This window comes from Cydia pomonella, chromosome 15, assembly GCF_033807575.1.
Source record: "Cydia pomonella isolate Wapato2018A chromosome 15, ilCydPomo1, whole genome shotgun sequence".
NCBI lineage: Eukaryota > Metazoa > Arthropoda > Insecta > Lepidoptera > Tortricidae > Cydia > Cydia pomonella.
The window spans coordinates 15,631,170-15,645,713 of NC_084717.1; the positions used below are offsets into that span (position 1 = coordinate 15,631,170).

The following is a 14,544-nucleotide window of genomic DNA, read 5'->3' on the forward strand; positions in this document are numbered from 1 at the left end:
CAACATTCACTCACTTATTTATAGATTATAATTATTTTATCAACTGAAGCATAACATAAGATTTTCACTTGTTGCATTTATTGGTAAAAAAAATATAGTGAAATAATATAAATAATGAACACGTTTTATTTTAAGCATTTCGTAAATACGCCTTTGTTTTTTTTAAAAATAATATTGCCATTATTCAAAATCAAAAAACTACTACAAATTTAAGACGTTCTCGTGTATATCAAATTTAAGTAGAGTGACGACGAACCATAGACAGATTAAGATGGCGCCAAGATTCAAATGATTATTCACCTTCTTTTGTTTGTATTCCAATGTCAACTTGGGTCGTGTTTCAGTCGGGAAACAAAGATAAATATTTCTGTTTCAAAACTAAAATTTACTAAAATGTTGCTAAATAAATTGAGCTGTGTTCAAACGAATATAATCTTCAACCTATGCCAGAAGAAAATATGTTCGACGTTTGTCCGGATGCAATCAGTGAAGGCTCAAGAAATGCCGAATAAATTAGATAATCCTGAAATTCAAATAGATTCAGCTAATGAGATGGTTACGGATATATATCCAGCTCCACGCGTTGTTCCTATGGTTTTATCAAGAACGAATACTGAAGTTTTGTCCTTCGATCACGTACCGGGGCCTAAAGCTTTAAAATATTTTTCCAACCTGCGTCAATATTCTTTTCAGATTGGAACGCAGTTGACTGCGGGATTTCTGACTTTAGCATTTAACATAAGTAAAACATTACCTATATACTAACTGTAGATGTGCTATTTGTCAAAAATGTTTGCATTTTAGCTTTTGTTCGTATCGTACCTAGACAACATTGCATGTAAATTTTTAGCATAGTAGGAAATGTTATGTTGAGCATTTTCACAGCCAGAAAACTATCACCTTACCATGCTTACCGTTATACTTGCCTGTAGACACTAAGCCTCAAACTATAATAAAGCAACTTTTGTCTTGAATTTTGAATTACAGCGCCTCTTCTTCTGCCGTCTACTTTTGGCCCATTTCTCAAATATGATGAAGTGCTTTAGGACCTTACCTTAGCCCCCTCTTACTATCGTAACTTTTTCAGGTAACTATATAAACTTGAAAAACCCTTTCACAAACATGTCCGCACTTTTCGACGAGTACGGACCCGTGGTGCGTTTCGTAAGCCCAGTGGGGGCTGACATCGTGTTCGTGAACCACCCTGAACACATACAGAAGGTTTTCTCTATGGAAGGCGAATACCCCGTGAGGTCGGCGCTTGACTCGCTGGACAAGTACCGCGTCGAGAAGAACAGTATTTTGGGACTTTATTCTATGTTAGTAACTCATTCTCACATTGTCTGTTTTTTATTTTATTTCATATAGGTAAACATTAACAAACGGTAGGACGAATTCTGGTACTATCAAACTATAAGTTTAGTAGGTGTCTGGAATATTTTAAAAAATAGCTTATGAGTGATAATAGATGATCTAACACAACACTACAATTAGGAAACATGCGCTACCCTATTCATTAACCTCTTGTGATTTCGGCCAGATTATCGCTTCACCTCTTTGGGGCCTTCCCATGCTGAGAGCCTAGCCAGTGGCCATTGGTTTTACAAAAAATGTACTTTGCCCACTGCGACTGAAGTTTACTAAGTTTTAGAATTCTAAATACTATTGAAACCACCCTCTTTTTAACAGAAAAGGTGAAGACTGGGCCCACAGAAGGTCCCAAGTATGCGCGCCTCTGCATACGACAGTATCTCAAAACATGCAGAGCCTCAAGGATGTATGTGACGTCCTCTCGCGGAAGATTTACACGCAGAGGAACCATCAGGATGAATTGAAGACGGATCTGTATAAGGAACTGCATAAATGGACGTATGATTGTATGGGTACGTCATTTTCATTTCCTTTAACCATGGCCAAAATTCTGTTTTACCAGTTGTGCGCGCGACTCTGCCGCTGATGTCTGCTGCAGGGAATTAGGTATGTATTACCACCCCTCTCTACCCCTTAGGTTTTAAAAAAAGCTTAGATTACAAGCTTTATACTTGTTTCATCAAAATCGGTTCAGAGCTTTCGTAGTTTTTTTTCGTTAACCCTTTCCCAGGCTTAACGAAAAGGCTAAGGGATATATATTTCCCACATGCGGCACTTCAAACAGTGTAGCTGCGTTTCAAATGTATGAAAACATAGCATAGCAAGCATTGCAAATCTCTGGTCAAAAGGCAACCTAAGACCTAAGACTGACATGCGATTGTCATTTTTGAACTGTCAGCCTGGTACAGGGTTAAGTGAATATCAGTTATTAATAGGACTCAGCCAGTAGGTATATACATTTTCCTCCTATAAAAATGAAGTGTATCCCTAGCAAACAATATAATACTAAAATAGGAGATCCCGAGAGCTGAACTTTCGTACAGTCGCCATCAGATATATCTGAGCGGCCAAGGTGCTCAAAAATATCTAAGCGTGCACTTTCAGATATTTGTGAACACCTTGGCCGCTCAGATACATCTGATGGCAGACTGAGTCTGCAAAATTGGTTGGTTCCATAGTTCAGACGTGAAACTGTAACAGATAACTCTCAAATCTATAATATTTGTTGAGATTGGCACATACTGTAGGAAAATGTAAAAAAACACGTTTACAGTACATATGGTGCTACTTTACCGCACTAGTACGCAAATTAGCATATTACTTTACTGTGTCAAACATTTAAACGGCCATATGTACTGTAATAGTTATTTACGATACAAGTGCGAAAAATAGCAAATTCGTAAGGAGTGGCGATAAATTAAAACACGACCGAAGGGAGTGATTTAAATCGACACGAGTTGCGAATTACCTATTCGCACATGTATCGTACAACGTTTTACAGTACATATGGCCCGTCAAATGTTCGACACAGTAACGTAATATGCTAATTTTCGCACTGGTGCTATAAAGTAGCACCATACGTACTGTAAAACGTTGTACGATACATGTGCGAATAGGTAATTCGCAACTCGTGTCGATTTAAAACACTCCCTTCGGTCGTGTTTTAATTTATCGCCACTCGTTTTGGATTTCCTAATTTTCGCACTTGTATCGTAATGTATTATTTTAATACAGTTGCTCAAAAAATGCTACTTTACGTAGCTGTTTAGCGTGCGGAAAGTTGGATTTCGCGAACCAGTGCTTTTTACTTTTCCACTTGTTCCAATTCATGAGTGTTAATGTTAGTTTCCTTTAAAAGTCGTAATCAACAAAGAAACCTACTGTTAATGTAAAAATAATAAATATATGCATATTTCATATTTTATTACTTACATTTCATCATTATAACTAGTTTATTTTTTAATATTGAAAAACCGTTCTTAATAAGTTGTCTGAATGGAACGGAATAGCTGCTGAAATGAAACGCCTGTCAAAGCAGAGGCGTACTACTTACTACAAGAATGTTTTAAGTTTCCAAAGGCAACATTCGATATTGTTTTCACACAATTTAAAATATTTAAGTATACGATACACAAATAATCGTAAATAACGATACTTAGTACTTAGGAAATAATAGACGCGTTTTACCTACCAATAAAACGCATATTAATTTACTTACCTTATTCGAAGCTTATTAATTGAGAGAGGCACGTCGTTTCCCGCCATTGTATTGCTATCTCTTTTCAACGTATGGCTATATTTCGCTCTTTTCCCCCACCATTAGTGGACCACCACCTGGCAGTGGGGATGAGTTTTACTTAAATGAAATCCCAGAATGGCTCGTCATTGGCTCGAAATTATTTGAATGTCACCAGGCAGAGTTTACTCATAAGCTTCGAATAAGGTAAGTAAATTAATATGCGTTTTATTGGTAGGTAAAACGCGTCTATTAATTTGACTTGACCGTTATTCGAAGCTTATTAATTGAGACCTGTTTGTTATCGCCTGGTGGTGGTGGAAAAGAAGACGCCAATGTGACCTTACAACGTGATGATAAATTTGACAGAACAGAAATGTATTAATACCTTAGATTCAGCAATTAAACATTTATTTCAAGAATATTATATATATTATAACAGACAAATTTTTATCATCACAGTTTTATTATAAGATTAGTTTTCTACTTAATTGGTTGAAACAAGTGTGATACAGAATCAACAGTAGAGGATACAGGCATCACTTCACGCCTATAATATCGACTGAAAGTATTTTCCGAGCGCCAATTACCACGCGCTAGAATGTCGTCTACAGGGAAATTGTCCACCCAATGTTTTGATGCCACAGCAGAGCGAATGCTGCCCGGGGATGCAGTAATGCCTGCTTCCTTAAACAAGCTTTTTATCCATCCCGAAATGATCGTTCGGGAAGCACCTTTAACATCACCTCTTAGAGTAACAAATAAATCATATATGTTGGCTAACTCACGCCTACATTTCAATAAGGAAATAGTATGCTTCACCCAAAACACAGGATTCAAGTTTTGACAGTCAGGGTTCTGCAACAATTTCCATCCCGATTGCCTATAATCAGCGCAATCCGTCTTAGACCCAAATGTCGGCCAAAAAACAATAGCATCATCAGATTGCACAAAGTGTTGACAATCAGTTTTCAACAATGTCAAATCATGAATTCGTCTGCCGGAACAAAGAAGCAGTAACATAGCAGTGTGCCTAGATGATTCGAAAGGGCTTTCTAAATTAACTTTACATTTATTCAGATGATCGAGAAGAATTTCAATATTCCAAATAGGTGGTTTTTGGCCAATAGGTTTCTGTAAAGCAATTGATTTAAGGACATGTTTAACAAGAATGTGTGAACTTAATAGGCCAGAATCCTCAGTATTACATAAAGTTGACACTACTGACTTGTAAAGCAATATAGTTCTGTACGAAAGTTTATGTATCAAATGAAGGTCTGACAAATATTTAGCTACGTCTGAACCTGATGGCTTCTTATAGTCTACCTTATGACTAGTAGCCCAGACCACCCATTTCTTCCACGCTATGTCGTAAGTTTTTCTGGTAGACGTACGCCAAGATTGTTCGAGCAATTTTAATTGATCAGAATTCCAGTCAGTTAAGTTCGCTGACCACCCCCACACTTCCACACTTCTAGGACCATGTCCTGAACTTTCGGTGGTGGCAATCCCGTCGTGATGTCGATAAGGAACCTTTCCAGGGACCGCAGAGTGAATGGAGCTGCTAGAGCGCGTGACCTGATGTCCGCTCTCCAATAAACGCGATCCCATCGTGGTACTACTAGCAGATACGTGCCCGTTGCTTGGTTGAGATGGGCTAGCACTTTCGGCACCAGGTATGGAGGTGGAAACACCCAGGCCAGGTTGTAATTCCATACGTGTGAAAAAGCGTCGTGAAATAATGCCTTCGGATCGTTTTGGTCCAGTGAGGCGTAGTTCGTCACTACATGCGCCCTGTGAGACGCAAACAGATCGATCTGGGGAACACCCCATTTTGAAAATACTTTCTCTAAGGCCCCCGGAAGCAGATGCCACTCCGGGGCCTGACGAAGCCGCGACAGGTGATCTGCATGGCTGTTGTATTTTCCCGGAATGTGAACTAAATTCAGATGGATGCGATATTGCTCTAGGATGCAAAATATCTGAAATGTTAATTCCAGGAGTGGATTTGATTTTGTTCCGCCCTGATTGCGTAAGTAAGCTAGCACAGTTTTGTTGTCGCATTGGACAAGTACTGTAGAGTTGCTCAGGTACTGACAGTGACCTTCTAATACCCTTTGAACAGCAAGCATCTCTTTCTGATTGCAATGTAGCATTTGCTCCGATTTTGTCCAAAATCCAGTCAGAGCTAGATCGTCTAATTGGGCACCCCAGGCCAGGTCTGACGCATCTGTTGTTAAGAAGTGCGATGGTGGGGGCAGATGGATTGGCGAAGGCATACGCAACCACCACATCAAGTCCTCCTTTACCCTGTCGGGAATGGCATAAGTCCGGCTTGAAAATCGTGGCATAGAGTTGAGAAGGTTTAGTAGGGCTCGGTAGTTCAACCTCCCCTTTTGAACCGTAAAACTTGCGAAGTTTAGAAGTCCCACTAACCTCTCTAAATTTTTCCGGCTGGTTTTCGCAGCGGAAAGCATCAGTTGAATTTTGCCTATCAAAATAGGGATCTTTTCCTCTGGAAGTCGTTTCTGGTTTCCCCAGGCATCCCACCAGACGCCTAAGTATACCAGTGCTTTTTGGGGAGTCAATTGAGATTTTTGATAATTGATCAACCACCCTAGTGTTTCTAATTTCTTTACGACCACCTTGACATGCCTGGCCAGTGTATTCTTGTCTTGGTGAGCAATAAGGAAATCGTCGAGGTATACTATTATCCTTATATTCATGTCCCTTAGAACCTGCGCTACCCAATTGGTGAAGGTCGCAAAAGTTTTCGGCGCAGTGCTGAGCCCGAACGGTAAGCAGGTCATCTGCATGAGCTCTTGGCCATAGATAAGGCGTAGAAATCGCCTGTGTGGTGGGCTTATCGGCAGATGGAAGTACGCCTGGGACAAGTCTACCTTGCATAACCAGTCTTCCGGCTGAATGAAATTTGGCACGCGGTGCACGTTTATCAATCCAAAATTTTCGGTTATTACATACCGGTTTAAAGCCTTCAAATTGAAAATAGGCCGGGGCGAGCCGTCGCTTTTGGGCACTATAAACATCGTTGATATGAAACTGGGAGACGGATCCACTACTTCTAGCACACCCTGTTCCTTCATTTGATTGATGATCTGCGTCATCTCGGCTGACTGCGGGCATTTGAGATTGTTGCCGCAACAGTTTGGATAAACCAGAGGTGGCTTCTGAAAGAAGGGTATGCGATACCCCTTTAACATCCATAGCACGTGGTCCGGTGCGTTCATGTTCTCCCATATGTTGTAAAACTGTGCCAGCCGGCCTGCCCTGAACCTCATGTCAATATTTACCTTTCTTATTGTATCTGTACCCCGCGGGGGAAGCTCCTCGTTTTCGAGCGATTCTGGGCTGATGTTGGGGCCTTTGCTGGTATTGTCTCGACCGACGTCCCCGAAAGGAACCACTGGACCCATTCTTAAATGCACTGTTACATCCTTGCGAAGGATAGTTATGATTGTAATTACCCCGCTGGGGAAGATATGGCTGCGCGGCAGCATTTTCTTGGCAAGCATGAGCATTACAAGTATTGCTTGCATGTGGATGATTGCAGTAGCCCTGCGAGGGCACTTTATGAGGCACTGCTCCCTGCGAGGGAGCGCCTGTAGTGGCCTTAAACTCATCTGTTTGCGAAACAGTGGTCTTTTTGAGAGGCCAGAAACACTTACGAACTCCACCATGGTGCTCAATCTTAGCGGTAAATGCTTCGGTGTTGAAAAGCGACGAACTGGATGGCGGTATCTTGCGTATAGCCGCCTTAAGCAAAGGCTCCTTGATATGCTCTGTGTCCACAAACGAGTTGTAACATGTCTTCAGATACTTTGAAAAGGTCGCCGCCCAAAAGGACGCTACTTACCTTATCACGGAAGCTTTCGTACGAAAACTCTCCACCTGACTTAGTATAATCAAGTATTTCTGCCACTGCAGCGTGCAGGGCTTCTTGTTGTTTTATCAAACAAAACGTAAGGGCGCCATACGCTTTGTCAGAATGCACCAAATGAGGATAAGTGTCATACTGTTTAACCTCTTCATTAACCTCCAAATCAGTATAACCTGGAGACCTACTATAGATTTTCTGAGTTTCGGAATAGCGAATGTCATTCCAGCCCTTACTATCGAAGCGTTGCACCTCGCATAAAAGTTTTATTTGCTGTTCTGTAGCTTCAAGAATTGTTGGTTCCTTTAATTTGGTACCGAGGCCCAAAACAAAAGGTTTGGATGGGCCTGGCTGAGGTTCCGCTTCGGTATAAAGTTCTCGACTGACATTGTCCGAAACTACGGAATATGCATCACAATCATCGTGACGAGTGTAATAATTATCAGGATTAACAAGTGCTCGCAGCTCGTTTACTTGTTTAGTTAATGTATGGAGCCTGCGACGGGACTTTTTACGGCCCCCCCTTTTTTTGCTGCGATAACGGCACTTGCGTTTCGAATCCGACCTTGAAGAGTCTGAGGAACTGGAGCAGTCACTATCACTACTGCTTGACTCACTTGATACACGCTTATGTTTTGTTTTCGAGACATCCGGTTTGTCCTCAGGTTTTCCTTCTACATCATCCATAATCTACAATAGGTACAAACAACAATAAGAATCGAACGGTAAAAACCGTTTAAATAATTATAATTTTTCAACAAATGTGAAGGGTAGATTCGAAACTCTTTGTGCAATGGAGTAGAAACAAAGTAATAGCTACTCGAAGATTACTTACGTGAATAAGTTGTCACAAATAGGTAACCTTTTACTAGATACTTGCAGGTAATGAGCACGTAACTATAAACTTTTAAAATTAGATATTATGCTTGTACTTGGAGCTATAATTTTAAATAACTAATTTAACCAAAGTCGTACTTTTTGTTAGCACGACCTATCGCGGCGGGAAACGAGACGCCAATGACGAGCCATTCTGGGATTTCATTTAAGTAAAACTCATCCCCACTGCCAGGTGGTGGTCCACTAATGGTGGGGGAAAAGAGCGAAATATAGCCATACGTTGAAAAGAGATAGCAATACAATGGCGGGAAACGACGTGCCTCTCTCAATTAATAAGCTTCGAATAACGGTCAAGTCAAATTAATAGTATATTTTATATTTTGAATTGTTTCCGTCTTATAGAACAAGCATAAAAAAGTAGGTACTTGTTCTTTTTCTTATTTTATCGCAACTGTATTTAAAAACGTCGTTCGATACACGAGCGGAAATGTCATATGACATACTTTCCGCACTAGCATCGAAATGTACTATTTTCTTATTCTTTTTAAGGGTTGATATTATTTGCGCAAAAGTTCAACATGTTGGAGACGGAAATAATATACAACCAGAATGACGTATCATGGCTGTACAACAGTTTGGAAAAGGCCACCGACGCCATAATCAAGTGCGAGTCGGGATTCCACATGTGGAAACTGTTTAGTACCCCTGCCTGGTATTCGCTAAGGAAGCATTGTGATATTATAGATAGGTAAGAATCCTTCAATATGAATTCCCTCAAACAAGGGCGTCGCCAAGGAAGGGGGCTCCTTGCTCTATTCTAACTAAATGGCCCGTCCTGTCCTCCATGGCAGACCATATGAACGAAAAGATAGATATAATCATCCCTATACATTCTGTTTTATTTTTCAAGTTTGATTGGTAAGCACGTGCTGCAAGCAAGAGAAGCGTGCAGCGGCGACGACTCCTTCAAGAAAGGTAAGCTCAAATAAATAAGTAAGATAAACAGAAAGCAAATATTTTACAACAGTACGCCACATTCTAGGTATGGAGTCGGTGGCCACGGCGATGATTGTGGAGCAGCCTTTGAACGTGGAAGATGTAGCCACTGTGTTGATGGATATGTTGCTGATTGGAGTCAATACGGTATGATCCCACTCTGCTGTATGGCGCTCGCTAGTTTCTTAATTAAGTGTACTACGAGGGTTAGTCCCAAAAATATATAATAAGAAAACTATTCGCATTCTTTTGAATATTTCTCATGGCCATAATTAGCATTGAAATATCTCTCACAATGGTATGACCTCGCTTTTAGCGCATTTTATAAACCCACACTCGTATTTTAATGCCTTTCATTATGTGACAGTCACATAAACTACTAATATTGTAACAATCATTTGTCTACGTTACACAATTCATTTCAAGATTTCATCATCAACATCTTTCCTATTATACTACTTGGCGAAACACCAACGGGCACAAAACATCCTCATGCAAGAAGTTGATGCCCTAGTGACCAGCTCCATGACGAGTGTGCAGACGCTCAAAGATAACACGCCATACCTCCAAGCCTGCATTAAAGAGACATTGAGGTATTTGTTATACTCCTACTACTATAGCGCTTATTACATCTAACCGGTCGCCGGGCCGGAAACCCTGTCGGCCTCCTTACAAAAAGTGTCCGGCGACCGTTTAGATGAAATAAGCGCTTTTACTACTTGGCCAATCACCAACGGGCTCAAAATGCCCTCATGCAAGATTGTTAATGCGCACCTGAAATATTAATTTAAATACTGTATCAATACCATCCGTCTGAAAATATCGATACGGACAAAGTGCCAAAAATACAAATACAAAATTCTTTATTCAACAAAAACACGATAAATTATGATCAAAGGGATGGAGTCTCCCTGTAAGCAAAATAAATGCTTGTGTTGGGAGACACCGCTCTTCCTTTGGTAACTTGAGGTAATCATGAGATTATTTTTAAGTATAAATATCTTAGGATAAATTATAACCATATAAACTATTAACTAAACTTAACTAAAGAACTAAAGGAGCGATATGCAAAAATATGTACACACTACCCTAATATATGGGCCATAAGGTCGTGTATCCATATTTTTGGCACTCCGATTGTGTCAAGGTTTTCAGACGTGACTGTATGCTTATTATTCTGCTTCTAGAATGGTGCCTCCCATGCCAATAGTTTCCAGGATACTGCCAAAGAACATAATATTGGATAAATACAAGTGAGTTGGTAAAATCACTAAAATCCTATTAAACTGCTTTAGTTCAAATTGCGATCGTTCAAAATGTTTTCATCGCGACATTTAAAAAAATTAAATTTTCCTTTCAGTATCCCGAAAGGTACTCTAATAATTATGGCGAACCAAGATACCTGCCGAAAAGAGAGTAACTTTGATGACGCTGACAGATTTTATCCAGAGAGGTGGCTCAAGGAAGAGTCTCGCGATTATCATGCTTTTGCCTCCATCCCCTTTGGTTATGGGGCCCGAAAGTGCCTAGGACAGAGTATGGCTGAAGCCATGATGTCTTTGCTTACAGTCCAGGTGATCTTTCCGCTTTATAATTATAACCTATCTTAATAATCCTTAGATGCATAATCAATACTCAAACTAAAACAACAAAATTCACTTCAACTTATTCGTCATAACAAAGTCCTAATTTCAAGAGAATTATACCTATTATTATAATATAATTATGGAAGGTAGAGGCAAGGAACAGAATCTACAAATACCAAAAGCGGCCAAGTGCGAGTCGGGACTCGCCCATGAAAGGTTCCGTACCATTTATGACGTATTAAAAAAACTACTTACTAGATCTGGTTCAAACCAATTTTCGTTGGAAGTTTGCATGGTACTGTATATCATATATTTTTTTTAGATTTTTCATTCCGTTATTTTAGAAGTTACAGGGGGGGGGACACACTTTTTTTCACTTTGGAAGTGTCTCTCGCGCAAACTATTCAGTTTAGAAAAAAATGATATTAGAAACCTAAATATCATTTTTGAAGACCTATCCTTAGATACCCCACACGTATGGGTTTGATGAAAAAAAAATTTTTTTTTTTAATTTTTATGACGTATTAAAAAAAAACTACTTACTAGATCTCGTTCGAACCAATTTTCGGTGGAAGTTTGCATGGCAATGTATATCATATATTTTTTTTAGATTTTTCATTCTGTTATTTTAGAAGTTACGGGGGGGGGGGGACATACTTTTTACCACTTTGGAAGTGTCTCTCGCGCAAACTATTCAGTTTAGAAAAAAATGATATTAGAAACCTCAATATCATTTTTAAAGACCTATCCATAGATACCCCACACGTATGGGTTTAATGAAAAAAGATTTTTTGAGTTTCAGTTCTAAGTATGGGGAACCCCCAAAATTTATTGTTTTTTTTCTATTTTTGTGTAAACATCATAATGCGGTTCATAGAATACATCTACTTACCAAGTTTGAACAGTATAGCTTTTATAGTTTCGGAAAAAAGTGGCTGTGACAGAATCGGACAGACAGACGGACATGACGAATCTATAAGGGTTCCGTTTTTTGCCATTTGGCTACGGAACCCTAAAAAGTGTCTGACAAAAAACCATAAATAGGTGGCGCTACAATACCTAGAATACTTGAGAAAAAAGTCTAATCATAGACAGCGCGCTTCACTCCGTCAACAACGCCTAGGTTCTTGGCTACTCTGGAGAGATTTGGAACTATTATTTATAGCTGACAGCTGGACACTTTTGCAACGATTCTGCCTAAGGGAGTTTCTGTTCCTTGCCTCTACCTTTCATAATTATAATTATTCTGTTCGGAAAGAACGGAGTCGTGGAATGTATTGGGCCTCATACATTCCACAACTCTTTCCGCGCAAACTACCTACACCAGGGGTTCCCAGTGTGCGCCGCGGCGCCCTGGTGCGCCGTAGAAAGTAAAGAGGGGCGCCGTGAGTTCTATCATCATCCGAAACCACAAATATTCTCGGGTACCTATTTGAGCGCTCGCATCGGTAAATAATATAGCGCCGTGTCACTCTTTTTCGACCGTGATTTTAAATTTACAAGGGCGCCGTTGCAAAATACTAAACTTGTAACTGCGCCGCATGTTGAAAAAGATTGGGAACCCCTGACCTACACAATAGCAAAGAGAATTTGAAATAGAGGTGTATATAGAAATATTTTAGACAGTAAATTTGTGGGTCTTAATTTTCATATTATTTAACATTAATCAAATGTTTAAACTTTTATATGCCGGAACGCGGATCCATGTTAGTAGGTATTGAGCTCTAATCTAAGTAATTAAAATGAATGCGCTCATCCACGTTTATCCACAATACGAAAGGTTAAATAACTAATGTGGCCCACAAACGCTAATCAGGCGCTACAGTCGTGCACACAGCCAACTACAGCAACTGACATCACATATTGCTTGTTTCAGATATTGAAAAAGTTCAAACTGGAATATCACTACGGAGATATCAAGCCGACAAAGCAATTCATTTCCAAACCTAACAAACCACTGAAGATCAGGTTTGTAGATAGAAATAATTAGTAACATGCTATAATACTATTTTGTATGTGAATTTACATGTTTAGTTTTCTTATTTTACCATTTTGTGAACCTACTTTTGTTTGGCTATTCAATAATTTAATATCCATATTTGTTAAAAGAGTTAAAAGCCAATTTAAATTTATTTTTGTTTGATTAAAAAAATAGTAAAATAACAATTCAACACAGGTCTTAGTGGAATTAACTCAATATTAAGTTAACTGTTATGCCCAATTCGTCATGCCAATCACTATCTGATAACTGGTAGGTATCCAATCCAACAAGATGTGTTTAAAAAAATTGAATATGGAAAAAGTGGGAACTTGTCTAAAAATGTAGAAAAACACATTTTGCTATTGCTAACAGCAAATAAATTACCTCAGTTATCATAAATTAAAATCACAAGTATCTAACTTTATCAAATAATCACTACTTCAACAAGTTTAGCATGGTAGAAAATGGCTTGAATTTTAAATGTAGGTCCTTGATTAGAACTATGGAAGCTCTAAGCATAATCTATTATTGTATAATGAAAATGATGTAAGACAATGTGAATTTTTTTCAAATTAATTTATTTTACAGTCTTAGCACTTAGACTAAATTTGTTAATATTGTGTAATAAAATGTTATTTGAAATAAAATAGTTTTCTTTTAACATAAGTATTTTTACAGTACATATGGTGTTACTTTTTCGCACTAGTGCGTAAATTTGCACATTTTGTAACTATGTCGAAAATTTAAAGGGTCGTCACATGTACTGTAAAACGTTGTACGATACATGTGCGAATAGGTAATTCGCAACTCGTGTCGATTTAAAACAGTCCCTTCGGTCATGTTTTAATTTATCGCCACTCGTTACGAATTTCTTATTTTTCGCACTTGTATCGTAAATGACTATGGTATTGGATGAAATTAGCATAATACAATTCTAGGAACTAGCCCATAAGAAAATCGTAATGGACACCTGTATCCTGCCTAGTCTAACTTACGGAAGCCAAACTTGGACATACACAAAGAAAGTACGTAAAGCTATAACGACCTGTCAACGATCTATGGAGAGAAGTATATTGAATATAAGGAAAATACAGAAAATTAGAAGCGAAATAATACGTCAAACGACCAAACTTACAGACGCTCTTCAACAAGCTCTTCATCTAAAATGGCAATGGGCAGGTCATGTAGCCAGATATAAGGACAAAAGATGGACATTAGTAACAACAAAATGGACCGGACCGGCAGGACGGAGGCTCCGAAGAAGGCCCAAAAAGAAGTGGATAGACGACATCTACTCCGTCGCAGGAAAAGACTGGCTCCAAAAAGCCAAAGACAGGGATGAGTGGAGAAAAAGTGAGGAGGCTTTCACCCAGCAGATGGGATCTGCAGTCAGCCCCAAAACAAAGATAAAGAATTAAAAAAATAAAAATAACTGACTGTAGAACAAATAAAGCTTTAATTAATAATAAATAAAAAATTCTAGGAACTAGGCAAATAACCTAACAAAGGCTTTTCTATTCAACATCCTAATTAGATAGAAAAGTAGACGAGACAACATTTTACCAGATTATAGAATGGTTATAATTTTTTCTATTCTGCCCGAAGCTTTATAAAACAGAATGATTTCTGATATAAAAACTCT

At 38.9% G+C, this 14,544-nt stretch overlaps 1 protein-coding gene across 2 annotated transcripts; it reads left to right on the forward strand.

The window, feature by feature from the left end:
* The first annotated feature begins 169 nt into the window (after positions 1-169).
* On the forward strand, positions 170-13,549 carry LOC133525986 (probable cytochrome P450 301a1, mitochondrial). Of its 2 annotated transcripts, none has more exons than XM_061862439.1 (10): positions 170-742; positions 1,088-1,319; positions 1,690-1,883; positions 8,889-9,087; positions 9,250-9,314; positions 9,367-9,482; positions 9,762-9,928; positions 10,523-10,588; positions 10,696-10,909; positions 12,798-13,549. In XM_061862439.1, exons 1-10 carry the CDS (start codon positions 289-291, stop codon positions 12,909-12,911), a joined length of 1,821 nt encoding a protein of 606 aa, XP_061718423.1. In that variant the 5' UTR covers positions 170-288; the 3' UTR covers positions 12,912-13,549. The 2 variants fall into 2 exon arrangements, with proteins under 2 accessions (XP_061718423.1, XP_061718424.1); XM_061862440.1 differs by having other exon boundaries at positions 171-742; positions 9,382-9,482.
* Positions 13,550-14,544: the final 995 nt, after the last annotated feature.

Coding starts and splice junctions, on each gene's coding strand:
- LOC133525986 (XM_061862439.1), top strand. CDS start 289: ATGATTATTCACCTTCTTTTGTTTGTATTCCAATGTCAACTTGGGTCG. Junction 10,589..10,695: donor ATAATATTGGATAAATACAA/GTGAGTTGGTAA, acceptor TTTTCCTTTCAG/TATCCCGAAAGGTACTCTAA. Junction 10,910..12,797: donor TGTCTTTGCTTACAGTCCAG/GTGATCTTTCCG, acceptor TGCTTGTTTCAG/ATATTGAAAAAGTTCAAACT.